The sequence below is a fragment of the Drosophila melanogaster genome, chromosome 2R, assembly GCF_000001215.4.
Source record: "Drosophila melanogaster chromosome 2R".
Taxonomy (NCBI): Eukaryota; Metazoa; Arthropoda; class Insecta; order Diptera; family Drosophilidae; genus Drosophila; species Drosophila melanogaster.
Window position 1 is genome coordinate 18,775,239 of NT_033778.4, and position 21,549 is coordinate 18,796,787.

Genomic DNA, 21,549 nt, shown 5'->3' on the forward strand with positions numbered 1-21,549 from the left:
ATGTTTTCTTATTAGATTGTACCCATCTCAAAAAGTATGTCAACAAAGAGCCATTCAAACTGTAAGTTTTAGTGCTACCCACATAAAATTACTTTGCGAAACATTCCGCCAGTGCTTCTCAATCCGTGAGCTTTTGATAACCACGCCATAATTTCCATTGGGATCTTTCAATGTTGTTTGTTTTGCTCGACTCTATGCTCTGTTTACCTGGCAAGCTTTATGAATTAAAAACGATCTCCATGTGGAATCTAATGCCACGAGTGCTGGAGATAACCCCTAATCAGGAATTGTATTTGCAGGGGTCTCATAAGTGGCAATAAAATATAGCAACCCAGATGCTTTTTTGTAGGTGCTTATCAGCACTCGGAGTTCCGTTCGTCAGACGATTCCCAGACCTAATCAGACCAGCCCCACGATTACGCAACAGCATGGAACTTTTTCACTCAATACGATACGTCTTTAATATATGTACGTATTATTTGCATAGAACAGGGAACAGTCACAATAGAAATCGAAATAGAGGGAACTTAGTGCTATATTTAAATGCAGGACTGGTTTGGATGTGGACATGACGTGGTTGTGGCCACCACAACCTGTAGTCTGTGAGTAACCTAAACGCTGAACTTCTCCTTCTTCATCAGGTCGTACACCACGGAGAAGTCCTTGTTGCCCAGACCCTTATCGCACAGCGACTGGTAGACCTTGTGCGCCAGAGATCCCAGCGGGATGGGTGAGTTGGAAGCGTTGGCCACTCCGGAGGCCAGACCCAGATCCTTGGTGATCAGAGCCGAGGAGAAACCGCCGGCGTAGTCCCTGTTGGCTGGGGCACTGGGGCAGACTCCGGGCACAGGGTTGTAGATCTCCGAGGCCCAGCAGCGTCCGGTGGAGGAGTTGATGATCTCGGCGAAGACATTGGCATCGAGACCCTGGCGCACCGCCAGATTCATGGCCTCCGAAACACCGATCATCGAGATGGCCAGCATCATGTTGTTGCACAGCTTGGCGGCCTGGCCCATGCCATAGACGCCGCAGTGGGTGATCTTCTTGCCCATGCACTCTAGGACGGCCTTGACGGCATTGTACTCCGCCTCGGTGCCGCCCACCATGAAGGTGAGGGTGGCCTGCTCGGCGCCGGGAACTCCGCCGGAAACGGGGGCATCGATAAACCGAGCTCCCTTGGCGCTGATCTTCTTCTGCAACGACTTGACCAAATCCGGCGAGATCGTCGACGAGTCAATGAAGATGGTGTCCTTGTTGACGCCATCGGCAGTCATCTCATCGTAGGAGGCATCCACAATGGCATTGTTCGGCAGCATGGTGATCACAAAGTCCGAGTTCTTGGCCAGCTCCGAGGTCTTGGCGTAGACGGTGGCTCCCTTGGCGGCCAGACCATCGCAGGCGGGCTTGGAGATATCGAAGACATGCAGCTTGTGGCCGGCCTTGATTAGATTGCTGGCCATGTTGGCACCCATGTTGCCCAGACCCACGAAGCCGATGTTCTTGGCTCCGCCCTGGGTGGACATGGCCCTCACGAGGGTCTGGCTCCAGGCATTCAGCATAGCGGGGGACATCACACGGAGCGACATGTCTGCGAAAAGTTCTACAGTGTTATGTAATCACTTCAAATAGGCAACTAGCCACCAGATTTCACCCACCTGTTGGTGTAAGAAATCTAAGGGGATACGGCTGAAACTGCAAAAGTTCTACGTGATCGGACCGCTGTCAGAAGCACACTGCTCCCTGCTGTTGGAAGGTCGCTTATTTTCAGCTCATTCCAGCGGCCGCTCGAGGGTTGTCGGCTACACTAATTAATATTAATTAATTAATACATTGAATTAATATAGTAAAACCATTTCCAAACAAATCTTTATATCTATTAATTATTTATTTATTTATTTGGAAAAGTTCGATATGTTAAACAATAAGTAATAATATTAACTTTTTATATATTTTAAAAATCTTTAAAAAACTTAAATATATATCAATATATATAATATAATAATATAATAAAATATAATATATAATTCTTCTGAAGTCGCGACAACTCTGCTAGATCAAAACAAGTTCTCAACAAGTAGCTCTGCTAGCTATCAACCATATGGTTAGCACATTATACATATATTTTATCTTGAGTTCCAGTGACGCCGGCAAAAGCTTTTCAGCTCTGGTCTTTCCAATGCTTTTATTTGATTTATGTTATATGTGAGCGACACGTGCCGCTGGTTTCGCTTATCAATCTGGGCAAAACTTTCGATTTTATTTACTTTCATTGACCTTCGGCGTATGTGGGGGCTTGTGTGTGTGTTTGACGGGGGGTGTATAGAAATTTGTGGGTGTGTCGGTTTGACGTTGAGTGCCCAGACCAGAGGCTCCAAAACTGTAAGCTTTTACGCTGGTTGTGCAGTTTCAATTCAAGTGAAAATTAAAGTAAAGCATCTAGAACGATTGAATTTATTAAACTTAAAAAACTAAAACATAATTTATCCCTTCGAAGCAATCTTCATTCGATGCCTCTTTCCTCAACTGAATGAATGAATGAAGGGCAACATGCGAATGGCTTCAATTGCGTGAAATATCGTGCATAACTAAATTCACACGAGCAATTTCCAAACTGATGTTTCATTTTACACTCACTTCAAGGGCTTATTTCGCTTCACAAACAGAGATACCAGTGATACCTTAATCTACCATAATTTTATAGCCTAATAACTGAAAAGACCTTAGACCTTGAAAGACCCAACTTAATGGGTAATCATTTTAAGCTGCATTGTAAAAGGTATGACCATTGTAAAAATTAGTTAAAACAAAATTAATTAATTAGTGCTTGTATTTATTCGGTGAACAGGGAAGTACATATACATTTTGTTGTACAATTTGTAAGTGTATCTGAGGATCGTTATTGTATACCCAAGACTTTATAATGTTTTTATTTTTGCAACTTTCTTGCGCTAGGGCTTTGCCAATACTTGATCCCACAATAAACAATTTGATGTTTCGCGATTTTGTTTTCTTGTGCTATTTTTATCACTGCTTTCCGAACCTCAATTGGCGCAGATAGTTTTTTTTTTCGCCCAAATTGTACAATGGTCATAAGGTTTCGATGCTGTTGCTGAAGTTGTTGTTGTTGTTTTTTTTTTAATGTTGGTGCTCGCATAAAAATCGGCATGCATGAAATTGCAACTGCTCGAGCTGCGTTTCGCAAAATCTCGTCCAATTTACGGCCCGCCTGTCGTGGCTCCGATCTTACGCAATCCCACGGACCTCGTTGTCAGCCAACTGAGTTATGCTTATCAAAAGAAAACAGAAACAACTGAAATAAAGTATGTATATTGGCTATATTTTCGACATAACCACTTCTATGAATGATTTTCAGAAATATTATTTGAATAAGGGTGGCAGTAAATAGCCATATCGCAGATGTAACTATGTATAAATGTGTATTGGATATCACCGTTCTCTGTGTTCGCACTGATGATGATGATTTTTTGGTGATTTATCTATGTCAGCGCGTCTGCAGCATCCGTCGATCGCCTAAGTGCATTTCAATTTGGGGAGTGGAGCGGATCGAGATCGCGACAATGGCGCAAAAATCACATCGAATGGGGGACATCGGCTGCCCAGCAGCGCTCGCTTATATAATCGCTTGTCAATTGTCAAAATAGCGGCAAGACCCTTATCTAACGCCATAAAGTGCAATTCAGCGAATGATTAACACGAATATGGGCCGAAACAACAGCAAATACAGGTGAGAGCGCGTCTCTTTGAAACAATTTACAATTTACAAGTAAAAGTGAAAAAAAAATAATATTAAAAAGCCAAAGGCGCCAAAGAAGCCACAAGCGAAGTGAAGCATTAAAGCGCAAAACTACAAGCTTCAAGTGGACCATTTGGGCTTGGCTTTGGAAAATGTTCATGTTCATGGCATTTGTACACACTCTTATGCGTATATCGTACATCAAGTATACGCAGCGGTGTGCCAAGCTCATTAGGCAGACATTATAACATTTCTTCGCTGCGGTCGCACACCAACGTTTGCCGCTACTAATTTCCATGTCAAACATAGGCAGACAGCGAAATTTCACTCATCGTCAACAGCGCGCACCCACAAATCACTAATCACAAAACACAGAAAACAGAAAAGAGCGTGCACTTGAATTGAATCACATTGCGATTGAATTTTATTCGCCCGCAAACATTGCGTTATAAGCAATCATTACAGTGGAGGAGCATAGGAATGTCCTACAGGCGGGAAAAAAATATAATAGATTTTATGTATGTATATATATTTAACGATACAACTTTACATAATTGATTGCTGGGGGTATGTAAGTCCTCATCATTAATTCCCTAATCATAACTTTAAAATAACATTTTGATTTATAGATTTCAAAGTGTTTCTATTCTCCCTCGTGTCTTAAGTTTTCTTATTCATGAACATTCATTTTGTATCTTGTATCTGCGAATCGGACTGTATCTCGCCTGGATCTGGTTTCTTGACCCGTCTTCAGCCGGCTGCACGCAATTTGATGAATGCGACAGGTCGCAACAATCTGCATGCCACCGCGTAGATCCGTGAGTCAGCGAGGAACACATTACCATGTAATTTGCCAGCCAACGGTTGTGACATCGTGAGCGACTACTGACATTTTTCATTCAGCCTGTCTTCGATTTCGTTTCCGGCCAGCACGTAATTGAAATTACATTAAGCCAGAAATTTTGGCAGTGAAATTGCGTTCGATAATCACTTTCATGGGATTTAATTGTTTCCCTGTGCTAGACGTCACTGCTGGACTTTCGCTCTGCTCTGCTCTCGATCGAATGTATGTACGTTCGGACCTACATTAACATGCCAACTGAAGAGACCACTCCAAAACGATATGAAAATGAAAAACTAACTGAAAACACACACACTCACACTCACACACGCCCAATGCGGAAAATTGAAATGCAGTTGGAGTCACTGCAGCAAGTTTGGGAAAGGAAAGTGAAATTATCATCCCCCCGCAGCCACAGCCACAATCCAACTCAACTCAATTCGATTCAATTCATTTTCGATTTCATTCGGCTTGAGTTTTTGAATCGTTTCTAAGGTTCGCGCTTTTTAATACGCCGCATGCATAATTATTATGTGTTCGCATATGTATCTCCGCACTTAGTTACCAATTGCCGACACCCTGGCCTACAGTCTATAGTTTAGTGAAATTGAAAATCATTTTTGAAAGTGGTCAAATTATTCGCTACCCGACAAAACACACATTCCATGCGACCGTTTAGAGCGAATGTGTTTTTCTGTTTGTCGTAATTTTTCATCGCGATGTTGTTTGTGCTTGGGTTATATTTTCCATCTTTTTTGCTTTTTTGGTCACCGTATTACAAAATTTTAATTGCAGTTGGCAGAGTGAACCAAAAAAAAAACAACAATCCAGTTGAGGAAAGAGAAATGCGGAGAATGAATGCTCTTCGAATTGCTTGGGAGCATATGAACTCTGAAATGTATAAAAAAGATTTATTATCCTCAAGAAAAACGGTAATTAATTTATGATCGACAAGCGCAACACTTGAAAATGCACATTACCAATTAAAAGAGACCGTCTAAAAACAAGGAAAACTAAACCCGTACATAATGAGCTGATTAAAACCCCATTGTTCGGACCAATTTCCCGCTGTTTTCACCCACTGATACACTTCTCCCTCCTGATTTGTATCCCCCAATCTCGACCAGCGGCGACATCAACATAAAAACCAACAGCTCGAGCGGCAGATAAATGTTTGGCTAACCCAAATCCACACACAAGGAAGGAAACTAGCGATGCCTCTCGGCTCGAGAGGCTCTCCGCTGGCAATCCAGTTTTCCAGATTTCGACCACATTTTGACCAGCGCACTGCTGCAGTGCATTGCAGCGGGAGCAGGAAGCGTTTTATGGCCAAAAGCACCAAATAGCCAGCATTTTGGGCATCACCCGAGGGGCAGAGCAGCGGCAAAAAGTTGTCTTACTTTCGTGAGCCTAAATGCATTTGGCTCTCGATGCGTCGACGCATCGACAATCCAGCTCTCTCCTTTCGATTGCATAAGTGATATTTATGTCTTCTTGTCAGCGTTGCATCAGCATCAGTTGCGAATCACAAGCGACGGTTTATCTGCACCTGGCCCAAAAGATTCTACGTCTAATTGGTCTGAATTATGCCATAAAAACATGTCCAATTAAGTTGATCTATTTTATGTCGGAGTGTGGGAAATATTCGTGTCGAATTTTATGCAAATCTCGTTACTCTTTTCCGCATACGTCGCGGAAAATGCGCAAAGAGCTTGGGAAAAGCCATTCATAAACAGGGGCCTGAAGGTCGCGATCTGTTACCTTTGCCATTTGGCAGCGCCACCTTGGGCGTGTGAGCCATTTCAGTGAGACACCTGTGAAAAGGTCAACGCTAATTGCCGTCCCCCAACCATTGGCTGCCAATTGAATTCGATTGAATTTGATTCTCTATCTGCGAGGCAGGTGAAAGTGCTTTGTTCTAGAAACAGAGTTGCAAGCCAACTAAATAACATTCAGCGGAAGTTCAAGACGCGAGTCGCGGTTGAATGATCTCCGAACGCCAAGAGATCCCGTCACATAACTTAGGCCATGAGGTGGAAACCTTCCTCGTACGTCATCAGTCCGCACATAACTCACGCCCACCTGAGGCGGCAGGTGAGGCACACGGACAGACAGGTGGGCAGGCGTTATGACAAGTTGACTGATTGGATTTGCGGCGACGATGTTGCTGCTCCTGTCAATGCACTCATCGCCCGTCGCAATTGCCGCTGGAAAATTGAAATTGAAAAAAAAATGCGATTGAAAAGCGTCCGAGCATCTCGTTTGGGTTACCCAATGCATAATGGATAATGGCGGACGCTGAACGATATGCTAATTAACTTGATTTCCACGATCCATAAACGTCTCACTTAGACAATTGTTTGCTTAACGGAAATTGTGCGGCTGCCGGCATGAGAATATTTTAATTGCCCCAAAAGAAGTTGAAAAAGACCTCTTTTTAAGGCCAATTCTAGCAGACCAAAGAAATATTTGGCAACAAGCTGAGCACAAAAATGTATTTTAAACACCAAAATATTATCTGGAAAATATTATAAAAAGATTTAAATATTTATTTCTACCTGCGCTACTTGATTGCAAACATTTCAACCACATATTTAATCCCAATTTCGCACTTTTTGTTATTATAGGTTTTATAAAGTTTGTAACCAATTTGTAACAAAAGAAATGCGGCAAAGGCCAGCGAAGAAAAAATGGTTTCTACGCGTTTTAATTGCTAAATGTCAATCGGTTTATAGGTTTCCTAACAAAACAAACAAAAATACGAGGAAACGCGTACGAGAGAAGAAAAAAAAACCAAAACAAACAATTCAATTAAACTCATAATGGAATTTGTGTAGCAAGAAAACGACCTTGGCTGCAGAGCAAAGCCTAAAAAGCCAATTAAAAGCTAGATGCACGGCTCGAATGCCACATGGCACTGAGTCAGAATTATGGAATTGTTGTTATGTCTGGCCATATAGCCGCACATATACACATATATCACATATATCAGCGAGGGGTGTAGCACGATTCATAAGACCCCCACACAGTCGGATCGATTTTCCCAGCAAATGTGGTAAAAACTTGTCGCCAGCAAAGATTGCAAAACTGGAACAGCATCGCCGCAACTAACGCTAAAACAAGTTAGCATTTATGGCCGACTTGATTTGCATTTAGTGCATTCTTGTGGACACTCCCCCTTGGCAAAACTCTATCCCCATCCCCGTTTTGTTAATTTCAATTAACCACAACAAATCATTGGAGGATCATTTTTAGCTAGGAGCTATACCGCTCTGTTTGACCAAGTCTTTTGTTGGCCCAAAAGCTGTTAAAGCCGCTTTAGTTGCGCCGTTAACGCTGACTGCGACTGCGCTGCCTACTGATCTGCTAACTGCTCGGCCAGCGTCGACTTCGACGGAGGCAGTTGGATGAAAACCACGAGCGAACCACTCTTACTTACTTTGGCCCGCGACGCTTTTCATTTCTTCAGTCTGTTAACGGCACGCCAACGATGCAGACGCGTCTAAAAACCAGCTCCGGCTAACTGTTAACGCAAGATAGTAATAACTTGATTTGTAAGTGTAACACTCATACGCATCGAGTATACGCACAGTGGTACCAACGACATTTGATTTTGCATCTTTTGCCGAAAGTGCGTGAGCTTCCTGACGTCTCAAGTGGATAAAGTCAAAGTGAATTTCAAGAAATCGAAAATATAATTAATATACAAAAATAAAAGTAAAACGCTTGAATTGCTGCTAATTTGGCGAGTTGGGCAAGTTAGGATCTTAATTAAATTAAGCCAAGTGAAAGAGAAACAACAGCTGCCGTTCAGGAAGAAGAAGAAGAAGCAATAGAGGAGAGTGGTAAGTGGGGTTTTTATTTTTTATTTATTTTATTTTTTTTTTTTTTTTGCCAAAAAAGGCGAATAGAAATTTCAGCTCTCCATTCAACTAACCACACACTCAACGCATTCGACTGTCTTGGCAATTTTGCTGTTTATTTTTTCATGCTCTAATTATTTGGAAATTTCATTTTGTTTTTGCCCACCGACACTCGTTAACTGGCATGCAATTTGTTTGCCCAAAGACTTATGGACCATACATCTAACCAAAACAACCGTCCATCCTCTAGAGAGTCAAGTTGAGTCAAGCTTTATGGGCAGACTTCCTCGTTAAAAGATAAGGTGGCCAGACCCCTGACCAAAAGAAAAGAAACTGGTCCATCAGTATTCTGTGGGTTCGTTTTGGGTTTTTCATCTACATCTCTAAGTCTATCTCCATTGCCACTTCATTAACCCAATTTTCACCTGGAGAAATTTTATGTTTCGTACAAGAAAAATCTTGTTTATCAGGCCAATTTGCATACAGACCCCACTTCCGAGGGCCAGACATTTCTCTTCCCTAATCTTCGATGTGGCATCTGATCTTTAACGGAACTAATGTGTACACTTATTCGTTTGTTTGTCATTTTAACATGAGGGCAAACAGAAGAGGGAAATCATAAATTACGCCGTAGCGTCTTATTCGTTTTATATATGTATTTCTTTATTTATATTTATGCGAACTTTGTTTTTTTTTTTATGTGCGAGCGGACAGCGTTTTCGAAATTAAATACTTTCTAATTACAATAAACGCAGGCGATGGCCGCCGGCCGGCCAATTGCCTGTCGCACGTCCAGCAAAGTCCATATCGTAGCCTTTGGCAACGGGCTGAAATCACGTAGCCGCCGCATCGGCCAATGCCAGCCGATATAAAAGAGGGATGGGTTGGCAGCGGAGTGGTGAGGGGGGAAGTGGCGAAACAAAACTCGCGAAAGTGTCAAGAAAATATAATACTGCTCAGACTCACTTTTTCTTTATTGTCATGTCTTAATGTGGCGCCTGATGTGTTTATTTGCCACTAGCCTCCTCCGCCGCCAATTCATATTCCTACCCCTCCCTCACCTTCCTCCGATGAAAGTGAAACGTGCGAATGACTTTGCGTAGCTGCAGAAGCTTCCATCACTCGTCACTTAGCACGTGCCCAGCGATCCTACCCGTGTGGTCTTCGTCTTTCACGGCTTTCAATTACTCAACCGCATAATGTTCAATTTGTCAAGCGTTGAGCCCGGATTACGACTTTCTCAGCGGGCCAAACAAAAGACTTAAGACACAAACTTGCTTCATTAGTTGGCTTTGTTCGATGGAATGCGTTGCAGATCCTAATGCGCACAAGTTTTGGTGTTGATTACTCACGAATTGAGAAATCAATGCAACCATACCTTTGTTTATATTACAACTTAAATTATCCCAGATGATTTAGCCATACCAAAGAGAATTTCAATTTCAAAGATCAATATCGAATATGCCCAGCGGTCTTTCAAAACCATAATTATCTCGCACTAGTGACACGCACTGAATTCTAAATGTGAGTAATTGCAATGCATTCAGCAATATCAGATTCAAAGTGCATTTAAGCGGAGGTAAAAACTAAAAAATCAATTCAAATGGCTTCCAGGCCGGGCATTTATTGCTGGTTCGCTGGAACTAAATCGTGATTTGCAGTTGCATGTACGGCCTCCGTAAGACCCCCTGATCCTCCTTCGGCACCCCTGGAATACCCACACAGTTGATTAGTCAGCACCCGGCTGGTAGAGCAAGGCAACCATTTGGGGCTTTTTGCTCCGTTTTGTCTCTGTGTTTTCCTTCTAGACCGACAAGTTGAAGTATCTTGGCCTACTGAATTTTTTCTCACACTCCGTGTCTTGGTCACGGATGTGGATTGATTGCTAATGTTCATCTGGGCACATATATATCTGTATATATGTATATATATCTATCTGCGGCAGGCGGTTTATGTGGATACCCTCGCCAAGTTGCCGAGTTGCACAAGTCTGGTTTGGTCTGGGCCAGAATGAGGCCCACACTCGAGACGTGGCCAACAAGTACGGGTACTTGTGGCTATACATTTGCCGAGCCACTCTTGCTTTCTTCAGCTGCTCCATTTGGCGGCTGCTTTGTTTTGTCAGCGCTTGCTTTATGGTTTTTCATATATATAGAGTAGCTACTAGCAGCTACCTTAAGTATTGCTCTGTTGCAATTGTCACATTGTTTTGGGACACTTTTCTGCGGCTCAGTGGCGACGACGACTGTGGCAATAGTTTTGTAATTAGCTTGGCCCATCATTTGCGCAATTCGATTTGCGATGTCCCAGGTGATAAGTGATATTTAAGGCACTAATTTCGCTTGTATCCGGTTATCCGGCTTTTATTACGAGTTGCGCAACCACAGCGCCCCCGCATACCAAAATGTCGAGGGAGAAATACTTTCGCTTTCAAATGCTCGAGCATAAATTCTTGGGATTACGCAAGCTAAATGCTTGCGGCATGTTTTGGTTTGCTGAGCAGGTGCCGCCAATACCAAACCAAAACCAAAAAGCCACCTCCACCAGCTAAACAGCCACTTACCTCATTTGGAAAGCAGCGAGAAATGAAAGTTTTTGTTTTTTCATTTTTCTGCGTTGCGTGAAATTTACATTTCGTTTAATAATTTCAAACATTTCTTCGAGGTCGCTGTGGCATAAAATTTGAGGAATTAGTCGAACAAGAAATCAGCGTTTTTCCGTCCGTTTTCCTTCTGGTATCGAGTGGCTCTTTCCGGCAGGCCTGGCTAGCAACGCCCCCTAGCAATAGCAGCCATCAGACAGAAAAGTGCATTTCATTGTCGCTTTCGTTTCGGATTTGTATTTCTCTGCATTTTCTGTTTGGCGACGAGTTCATTGGCTTTGCATAATTTATGCGTTCGGCGGCCCAGCAGCAAAAACAATATGCATGCAGTATATGGTGGCCATCAATCCTAGACTTATCGTTAGCCAGTCACGCTAATTGGCCATAACTGTAACTGAAAGATCAGCGATTTCAGCACCCGAGCGATACAATCAGTCAATATTTAATGTGCGAGTTGTGCAAGTTTTTTGGCGGACAGTTGGCACAGTTTCAATTGATTTGCCAATAGTGATTCACATGGGTCACGCACATTCTTGGTTTTTTGCGCTCTAGTAAACCAGCTGCAGATCCGCAGGCGTTTCCAAAAAAAAAAAAAAATAGAAGAAAAATCCCCCTTAAAGTAGGTGTGTTTTTTTGCGTTTTATGTTTGGCCAACTAAGCGTGGCCGACACTGCAGCCTGCAGATGCAATTAAATCCAGATAGATAGCTCTAGAAACCGAGATACAAACGTGTCTGCCTGCTGGTGGCATTGCCACACCGAAAATAACACATCTTGTAATCCCAAGCATTTGCATCCCTTTTAATTACTCGTCCGCCTGCCAACTAATGATATATTGTTTCGTTTTTTCTTTGCAGTTACCTCGACGATCTTTGGGCCAAGTTAGTTAGCTGTCGACTGCTGCCGCTGTTTATGGTAAGTCTACAATGGAGCCGGAGTGACCTTGTCGCCTCCCCCGCGGATTAGATCGTGTGGTGTGGTGTATCAGGGTGTGGACACAGGTAATCCAATTAAATCACACCCAAATGATCAGCAAAGCGATGAAACAATGTCAATGCCAGGAGGAGGCATACACCATAATCCCTTCATGTTCTGCAGAGCAGATCTAAGCGGCTTAACTCTAAAGCTTGTTTACATCCGGCTCTGTGGCTTTTGGCCACTTACCAAAACGATTAATCCGAGAGACAACCACAGACACGCCCCCGTCAGCGAGGAAAGTCCGCTTCGATTCCAAAATGGATGTGTGTGTGTGTGCTCCGAAATGAAAGGGAAATTTTAAATTTCGAGTTACCTGGAGCCCAGACATTTCGCCTTTTCCGAGGGCATTGTCACATTTCACTTTCGATGATCACTGTAGATTTCAAGTGCAGTCCGCCTCTTTGGAAATAACAAAAACAAAAAAAAAACCCACTGAGGTGTGACGTTGTTTGCTTTGTTGAACCTTTTGATAACTGGTTTTTTCGTAGCGGCGATACGAAATATTGACCGCAAGTGAGTCTAATTTTTATTATTTTCCTGCCATCCCGCTCTGGCTGGCTGTACCCATTTAATAGCTGGCCGCCGAATGAACTTTCTTCTTTCACTGTGCCACCTGTAGACGACAGTGCTCTCCCGTTTTGATGCACCGCTGCAAGTTCCGTTTTTCGAAGCTGTTACGATATATATATTTCGCGTTATTTTTTTCTGCTTCTCTTGCCTGCGCGCGATTTTTGCGGACTTTTGCTTTCGTTTAACCCATTTAATGCGGCATCCGTTCGTTGGGGGCATATGTGCGATTAATTCAGTGGAAAAGTGAAAACGAAAGTGCTGAAGTTGTGCGCTCACTTGGCCAATGGTAGTGGTCAGTTATCAGGTTTGGTCAGTTGCTTGCCAGACTCACTTTCGTTTTCATATTCATATGGCGAATCTTCTGGCGTCCTCTCGGTCTCGGTATCAAAAAAATATCGAAGAAACTACTTAATGATTACGCCGACTGATGACGTAATTAGCATCCCAGCCGTATGCAAAACGATTTTGCAATGAGGAAATCTGTCGCCGATCATTGATCGCGTTTCATGGATCATGGCTACCCAATGGCGCATTACCAAAGCCAAGCCAAAAGCCACAGCGAACTGCCATTTCGCCTTAAGTATTGCAATTTCTCGCATTGGCCAAATGAAAACAAGCGCACAATTATGGCCACTTGGCTGCCGGAGCAGTTATGGCCACAGTCCGCTCGTCGACCAGTTGCACCGACAGTTACACTTGCCACACCAGCAAACCAATGCACTGCAATCCAGATGCCGTTGCGAAGACCAAGACCCCGGCAATTATCTCTTGATTTACAACCCGGCCAGCCAGCGAAACGGGGAGAAACCTTTCACTTGATCACCCCTCCAGTCACCTGCGATCGTGAAAGATGCAAATCCGCCCAGAATCGAACATATAATTCAACTGCATTCAACGCCCAGCGACCTTGGGTTTGTGGGTAGTGGCAATCGAACGAATGGAGGTAGCCTATGGGAAAAGAACTCATTAGGCATTCAAAGAACTTGGCGAATTTGCATTTGGATTTGTATAATTACAAGGGACAATTAGTTACCGGTTCTGAGTGTTCCGGTTTCGAGCTCTTGGCATTATAGTTTTTTTTTGGCATTTTCGGTATTGGAACCAGCGTTTGTGACCTTTCGATCGGCCCAAAAAAAAACAATGTGCAGTTCATTAATGTTTTCAGTATTTTCATTGTGAAATTCAGATAATTGTGGGTTGAATTGAAATTTTATCGGAACTACCTTATTACAAGTTGGTTTCGATACGGGCAAACAGCAGGTGACCTCTTGCTTTTGGTTTGTTTTCAAAAATGGAATTTTATAATGTCATGCTTGGAGTGTAGAAGACAATTTTTCTTGAGGTTTTAGAGGGTAATCGAATTTAGACAATCTACATTTTAAAAGCTGATATAACTAAAGGTTGCATTAAATCCTGTTTATGATCAATTTAGAACAATATATCATCAAATCATTATTCTTTTCAAATACTTTCAGGCACTTAAGCTATGAAGCGAGGCATGCAACTCACCGCCGCCTGGCTGTGCTTATTGGCCACGGCTAGTCTGGCTCAAAACCAAGAATCCTCCTCCAAATGGTCGCGTCAACTGGAGAATGTGGCCACATCCGATACGGACTCACTTGACTGGGTGCCCTTGGCGCAACCGCTGGATGGCAGCAAGGATCGCACGGGTAATGGTCGTGTGTTGACCTACTCGCAGACCTTTCCACCCAGCGCGCGTTTCGGTGATCTGACCAAGACGGGCTCCCAGTTCGACTATCCCTTCCAGTTCCAGCGGTATCCCAATGGAGCGGGACAGGCTCTGCCGCTTCGCCAGGCGCCACCACCACCTCCCTCTACGCTAAAGGCGTCTGGTCAGGAGCCCACGTCGCAGTCATTCTTCAAATTCGAGATGCCATTCCATGGTAACAATGAGGGACAGGCTCAGGCACCACCCACTCTGCAAACGGGCTACCAGATTCAGCACACCTTCGGTGCAGGAGCTCCAGGATTCCCAAGTCCCTCTCAGCTCTTCAGTCCTCCATCTCTTTTCGGACAACAGCAAAGTCAGCCTTTTGGTGCCGATTTCCATTCGCTGGGCTCCCAAAAGCCCTTGGCTCAGGCTCTAAACAAGCCACTCCATCAGCAAAACTACATCCAGGACATCCTTCCTCCGAAAAGCCTTGGAAAACCTTTGCCCACACAAGCTTCACTGCAGAGTGTGACCCCACAAGTCTTTCCCGTGGATCCTGAAGCGGATACGCTCTTCGGATCGAATAAGGCTGCTCCATCGTCTGCTCCATCTTCCTCCCGAGATCAGGATGTCCAGTTACTCTATGTACCGTACGATACCCTGTACAACCAGCAGCGTCAGCAATCGGGATCCGTATCGAACTCCAACTTCGAGGTGAACAAATTCAATGTGAATCCTGGTCTGCCCGCCGTGAATCCCTATCAAATCAACCAGTTCTACACCCAGGATCCCAGTGTGGGTAGTGATTTCTTTAGCTCGGGAACGACCACCCGACCCAGCACCACCACCAGCCAGCCCCAGAGCATCTTCCAAAACTACAGACAGCCACAGACGCAATTCACCACAGCGAAGCCCAAGCCGAAAGCCCATCAGCCTCCATTGGCCATGTTTCTGTTGCGATCCAGCTCTCGTCCCTCCCAAACGGATGTGGTTGCTGCCCTGAGGAATGCGCACAGCATATCCGTAATTGACTCGCCCACCAAGCAGACACCGGAAATCTTTGTTGGACCTGCTGGCATGCCCATTCCCGATGGCTATGTAAAGTTCGATCTACCTTATCTGTCGCAACTCACCTCCAATCGCGATTTGAGTGATGTTTCCTTCTTTGTGGCGCCATTAAGTTACCGCACACCCAATGGCTTCAATAAGATCCTGCTACCAGAACCCCATGTAGGTTCTATTGTGATTAACAGGGCTAAGGATATCGCTGCCAGTCAGCAAATATCACCTGCTCCGCGTCCCCAACGTCCGTATGCCACGGTTAGTAGTACCCGCAATCCATTCGAGACTACCACACAATCGCAGACCCAGGCTCAAGGTCAAGTACCTGAGCGGGGCAACAAGTTCAGCTATTATTATGTGCAGGATGGCATCCAGGAAGTAAGCTCGCCAAAGGCTCCCGCCAAGCAGGAGAGGCATAAGAAGAAGCGACCACAGAATGTCCAGGTGCAGCAGCAGCAGCAGTCCATCTACCGTCCGTCGCCAACCAAAGCCCAAAGCCAGGATCCCTTCGATTCGCTGAACCAAATTGGAGGGGATGACTTCTTCAAAACCCTGGGCAGCAAGCCAACGACCAGTTCCACTTCCAGCACCTCCACGTCGACCAGCACATCTACCACTTCGACGACGGCTGCTCCACAATCTTTGTTCACCTACAGCACGCGGCCACAGATCGAGTTCCCTGGCTCCAGTGGCCAATTGTATCCCCAGTATGTTCAGCAACCGGTGCAAGAGCAGCTTCCGCGACTAACCACCCGTCCACCAACTGCGTCCACGGCTGAGGAGGAGCTCCGCATGAAACAGTACTTCCGTCAACAGGATGCCTTCCGCCAACGTCCTCACACCACAAATCCTCCCTTCGAATATACTCAAAGCATTGCAGACTATGAGGCTCCTCTGCCGACAACCACAACTACTCAGAGGATCAAGACCAAGCACAGGCTGAATCAGTACACACCTGCTGCCGTTCCTGTGACCACATCGGATGTGGGATATAACAGTGTAAATCAGCAGGGCCCACTTAACCATCGCCCCAGCTATAACCAAGTTCAAAACGAGATTCTAGAAAACAGCAATGTGGAGTACGAACCAAATCCCTACCATGTGCCCTCGGAGCTGCCTCCATTGACTCCGGATATTCCCGGACTCGTTAACAATCTGCAGGAGAAAGACAAGTTGCAACCCCCAATTCCAACCACTCCATTGGCCGAACCGGAACCGGAAACGCGACCCACCAGAAGACCCGTGCTGCGCACTCGTAAGCCAGCTGTGACCAAGGTTACCTCCTCTGTTTCCTATTCAGAATCCGAGTCCAGCAACAAGCAGCCCACTCACCGGATCAGGAGGCCATACAGCAGCCGAGGAACCACCGCACCAGATGCCTCCACCGGCAACGGAGATGGTGGCGAGGAATCAGCAGTGACTCCCACCCGTCGTCCCACCAGTGCACGGAACCCACTCATCCGCAATCCCAATCGCATTCGCTATAGGCCCACAACGGAGGAGCGCCAAACTCTGAAAACCAAGACCAGGAAAGGTTCAAAGAACGGCAAGCCACAGGAAGATCAGGACATTGATTACCAGCGGGATGTGCTCAAGCAAAACTATCCGGTGTTCAAGGCCCCATCCAGACGACCCACCAGTCCCACCGCCATTCCCAGTTCCTACGATGTTCAGGCCACCACCGAAGGACCCGCATCTGAGTCCCAGCAAGTCTATACGGTGACCCCTAGCAACAGTATCGATGGTGGCAACGAGCAGAGCGTCTTTCCCGCCAATCTTTTGGAACCCATGCAAATTGCTCAGCACTACCAAGAGTTCTCCAAGGATAACTATGGACCGGGTTACTTCCCCAACCAAGAGGATCTTAATCCAACAGAGGCCATCGTGCGCAACGAGGTGAGCCCAATCTACACCACTCTGGCCACCACAACTCCATCAACCACCACGACCACAACCACTACAACCACTGAGGCTCCATTGACTACAACAACGCGTCGCTCGCCGTTCGTGAGGAGAAACTATCCTCGTCTGCGTACAACCACAACCACAGAGACGCCAATCACCTCCACCACACCCGCTGAGGATAGACCATCGGTAAGATCTTACATTTTCAAATTTTAAAACTTGTTTTAAATGTATTACTTTCTTAAGATCCGTTCCCGTCTGCCACCTCGTCGAGTGGTTAAGGTGCGTCAGCGACAGCGTCGCCCAACTCATCCTGCCTCCTCTTCGACAGTGGCGCCCGAGGAGGAATCCGAACCCGTTACCCAGAAGAGCTATCTCCGCAAGCTGAGCCGCTACAACAACCAAGAGACAAAGGAAAAAGAATCCACCGTGGTATGCGAGTTTGATACAATATATTAAAACTCCTTTTAACATATGTAACCCATTAAGTCTCCCATCACCCATCGTCGTCGGTACAAGCAACCCTTCCAGCTGGAAGGTCAGGAATCCCAGTGGTCGCCATCATCGGAAACAGCCAACAGCAACTCAAACACGAACAGCTTCAAGCCATTGAGTCCCAAATACAAAACGGAAACCCATAACTTCGAGAGTGAACCGGAGATTGTGACCGCAGGACCAACCAATCAACCAGAGACCTATGATATTAATGTTGCTGCTGATCTTGGTGGATCGTCGGTTCAGCGCACCACTATTATGGCGCCCAATCTGAAGTAAGAACTGTTGCTTTATATATCGAACAATACACTAAATACATATTTATAGGCCAGAGAAATCCTTTGCCGAGCTTTTAGAGGAAGTGATGGGCAAAGCTCCCGAGGAGTCGACCACTGAAACCACCAGCACTACTTTTAGTCGCCTAAACAGACGTGGCAAGTGGCAGAAAAAGAACCGCTTATCTGGCTCGGATAACTCGGAAAATTTCGAGACGGCTGAGTCCCAGAATCTAGGACCTCAGCTCTACAATGCTCTTCAAGCAGCCAGCGAAAAGGAGGAGCTACCCAAGACCACCACTCCATTAACTCCATCCACCGAAGCCCAGACAGAGCCTTTGGTTGTGACTACCACAGTGGCAGCCCCCACGACGCCCGAGGAGTATGAGGTCACCACTGCCCAAGACGTTGAGGAGGCCACCATTACCTCCATTCTTCCCTTGAGCGAGGAGAGCGCCACACGCCGCATGGACACGGCAGCGGATGTGGACGATCTGGAAGTGCAACCGAGCATCTTCTCCGAGGTGAAGAAGCAACTGCACGATCTGTTTGCCATAGAGGAAAGTGAAGGAGAAGCAGTGACCGCCGCTCTAGCGGCCGTAGGCAAGCGTCGCCAGGAGTACACAAGCATCCGACGAACCAGTCCAGTCACTCCCCCGGAAACAACGACTTTAGCGCCCACGGATGAAGCCATCACCACGGAAGCCACCGTGGCGGAGAGCAAAAAGGACAGCTTCCACAAGGATCTGATGGAGCATGTGGTGTACGCCACGTCCACGTCGACCAAAGTCACCTCCGAAACGGAGATCTGCTACCGCGGACGATGCATCCGTTCCGAAGATCTGCCCGCCAATCACAAACTGCACTGAGCACACTCCTCCGGCAGCGGAAATTGAAAAGATTCATCATGTACATAGGGGCAGAGGGGATACGGATGGGGTTCACGGGGTCCAGGACGATGGAGGATAGCTCCTCCAGCTGCATTGGCCCAAAATACAAAACCGTATCCGCTGTAATTACTTAGCTTTAATTAAAAATATGTTAAAAATAAGCACTTTAAAAGAATAATGAAATATCGAAGAGTGAAGATAATTCCATACATTTTTTTAAAACGAATTTTGAATAAGATAACAATAACCACAAATGAAATTTCTATTAAGAAACTTTACCTGCATTGAGCGCTCTTTTGAAAACCCTTGATATTTCCAGTTAGAACCATTAGTATGTAGACCTTAGAGATAGCATTACGTCAGGATACCACATAGCCAGCATATAAGTCTACCATATGTACATCATTGTGTACAAACAATGCAAATACAAATACCAATAAAAACGAAACGAAAAATTAAAACTATGAGTGCTTCAATGCTTTATACGTAAATTGTATATATATGTATATATATTTCGCATATATGTAGACATAAATGTGTGTTGCGTGTATAACTAGTAATACGATACTAATTGCGATTCATCAATTCCAAGGAATGCTTCGCCTTCAAGGTACAAATGTTTCACATCTACAACCAATCCTTAGGCCACGTTTTTTGTTATTTCTTATGCGCCAATGAGCGGACCTCGATCCTCAGTACCTTCATCCCGCTCTCCACCACCTCCAGGCGACGGAGTTCTCGTTGTGGGGCGACTATTCCACGGTTGAACCCTTGTGCGTCCGAAAAGCATAAACAGTAGATTCCCAATGAAGTAAACAAACGCGGTGAAGAAGAATACAATTCGCCATTGCGCCGGATTTGTCTGGAAAGGATAACGAAAATCATTTAAAAAACCATTAAAGATTAAAAGGTCGCATTTCCTACCTCATCCCAGACTATTAGTCCTACTATCAGGGGTGCCAGTATGCTCATAAAATTGGCCGCACAATTTGTAATGCCCATTAGTGTACCCGCATAGTTCGGTGACAAATCGATGTGGTTTACATGGAAGCCCAGATAAGTGGCCGAATTGGTGGCCACCGCAGCGGTTAGTAATCCAATGGCCAGCCGGACATTCGCCTCACCCTCGGTAATGTATCCCAGTCCGATAAGTGCGAGCATGGGAAGCCACATTCCCAGCGTGTTGAAGAACTTCCTGGAGAATCCCAGGGGGATAACTGTTCCTCTTTGTTTCAGTGTGTCTGACAGCCAGATGAAAACACAGGTAAGCAGGATCATAGCGAAGTAGGGTAGCGCGGAAAGCGGACCATTATTCTTAATGTCCATGCCGAGAACGTTTTTCATAAAGGTGGGAATCTCCGTAAGCAAAGTCCAGAAGCCCCAATTGTTAGCACAGTGCGCCAGGACGAGCACTAGAAAAGGTACGGAAGTGAAGATGCGCCACCATGGAGTCGGTGGACGTGGCTGTTCCTCGCGTCCTGCATCCGATGGTCTCCTCGCCTGTCCAGAAGATTCAATGAACCTTCGCTCATTTGGCGTTATCGTTGGATGTTGCGCCGGCGTACTGGAACATAGGTATAGCCACACGAATGACCAAACGATACCAACGCATCCGGGTATGTAAAAAGTGCTGGGCCAGCCCAGTGAGGATGAGGCAATGTATCCGCTAACTGACAGCATTACGACGGTGCCAAACTGGGAGCCAGAGTACGTGTAGCCCACCAGTCGTCCACGTTCCTCAGCCGGCGCCCACTTCGATAGGAACGTATGTGTCGAGGGGAAAATGACGCCCTGGCAGAGTCCTTGCACCGCACGGAGCACCACCACCACTGTCCAGCCACCGTTTACGGCGCAAAACGGTGTTAGCAATGCCAAACAGGAGCAGATAAGAACGCCGTAGAAGAGCATGTACTTGGCACCGTAAATGGCGGATAAGTAACCTCCAGGTATTTGGGTGACCACGTAGCCCCAGAAGAAGCTACTAAGCAGGTACGACTTTGTACTCTCATTCCAGTCGAATTCCTACGAAATTTTAAGTTGATTTAAATTTAAATTATGGTCCTCATTAAATAATGCAAGCGAAAATAATTGTTGACTCATTCTGCGCTCTTATCTGCATACATACAGGAAAATCCGGATTGCTGGCATTGCGATCCGTCATGGCCACAATGGCCACGGAGAGATTAACGCGAAGGGAGTAGGCCACGGCCAGTCCGAAGAACACAAGGATGCACTGCAGATGACGCACTCCGAACCGTGGACCTGCAAAAGGTGCGCGTAATTAACAAAGCGGATGCGGTAACAAAGGCCAAAAGGTCATGTCACCACCCACCCGTGTTCCCGATCTGCTGGTAGCCGTTGTGATTGCAGCATGGCAGGCATCCCAGCACCATATTGCAGGTGCAGTGTCTTCCACGTAGCCAACTTGTGTGATGCGTTGGATACTTGCTAGGGGCAGCTGGGAATGGATGGAACTAGCGTCTAAACATAACACAGCTGATGACAACAACAAGTGCCAGCTGCTGCCCACTTAGATAGAGGCGGCACTATCGACACTATTGCTTCAACAAGTGCAACGATAGATTAGGGTGGACTGCAGTTTAAAACTTGTATATTGTTAAACAAAATGTTCATAACAAGCAT

General features: G+C 45.6%; 3 protein-coding genes and 1 non-coding gene across 7 annotated transcripts; 2 read left to right on the forward strand and 2 right to left on the reverse strand.

Annotated features, from left to right (window-relative positions):
• The first annotated feature begins 172 nt into the window (after positions 1–172).
• On the forward strand, positions 173–1,928 carry asRNA:CR43964 (antisense RNA:CR43964). The gene is made up of 3 exons (NR_073888.1): positions 173–210; positions 300–468; positions 642–1,928.
• CG15093 (uncharacterized protein) lies at positions 431–1,740 on the reverse strand. 3 transcript variants are annotated; one of them, NM_137529.4, is made up of 2 exons: positions 1,656–1,740; positions 431–1,588 (listed from the first exon to the last, which is right to left on the reverse strand). In NM_137529.4, the coding sequence occupies exon 2, from the start codon at positions 1,584–1,586 to the stop codon at positions 612–614; it is 975 nt and encodes a 324-aa protein (NP_611373.1). In that variant the 5' UTR covers positions 1,587–1,588; positions 1,656–1,740; the 3' UTR covers positions 431–611. The 3 variants fall into 3 exon arrangements, with proteins under 3 accessions (NP_611373.1, NP_001188972.1, NP_725824.1); NM_001202043.2 differs by having other exon boundaries at positions 431–1,600; NM_166306.3 differs by having other exon boundaries at positions 431–1,740.
• Positions 1,929–8,060: 6,132 nt separating the features above from the next.
• On the forward strand, positions 8,061–19,356 carry CG15080 (uncharacterized protein). Its single transcript, NM_137530.2, has 6 exons — positions 8,061–8,440; positions 11,917–11,974; positions 14,083–17,435; positions 17,493–17,678; positions 17,736–18,016; positions 18,069–19,356. Exons 3-6 carry the CDS (start codon positions 14,094–14,096, stop codon positions 18,883–18,885), a joined length of 4,626 nt encoding a protein of 1,541 aa, NP_611374.1. The 5' UTR covers positions 8,061–8,440; positions 11,917–11,974; positions 14,083–14,093; the 3' UTR covers positions 18,886–19,356.
• A 23-nt stretch (positions 19,357–19,379) lies between these two features.
• Positions 19,380–21,440, reverse strand: MFS15 (Major Facilitator Superfamily Transporter 15). 2 transcript variants are annotated; one of them, NM_137531.2, is made up of 4 exons: positions 21,239–21,440; positions 21,032–21,168; positions 19,831–20,928; positions 19,380–19,768 (listed from the first exon to the last, which is right to left on the reverse strand). In NM_137531.2, the coding sequence occupies exons 1-4, from the start codon at positions 21,297–21,299 to the stop codon at positions 19,571–19,573; spliced, it is 1,494 nt and encodes a 497-aa protein (NP_611375.2). In that variant the 5' UTR covers positions 21,300–21,440; the 3' UTR covers positions 19,380–19,570. The 2 variants fall into 2 exon arrangements, with proteins under 2 accessions (NP_611375.2, NP_725828.1); NM_166308.2 differs by having other exon boundaries at positions 21,032–21,440.
• Positions 21,441–21,549: the final 109 nt, after the last annotated feature.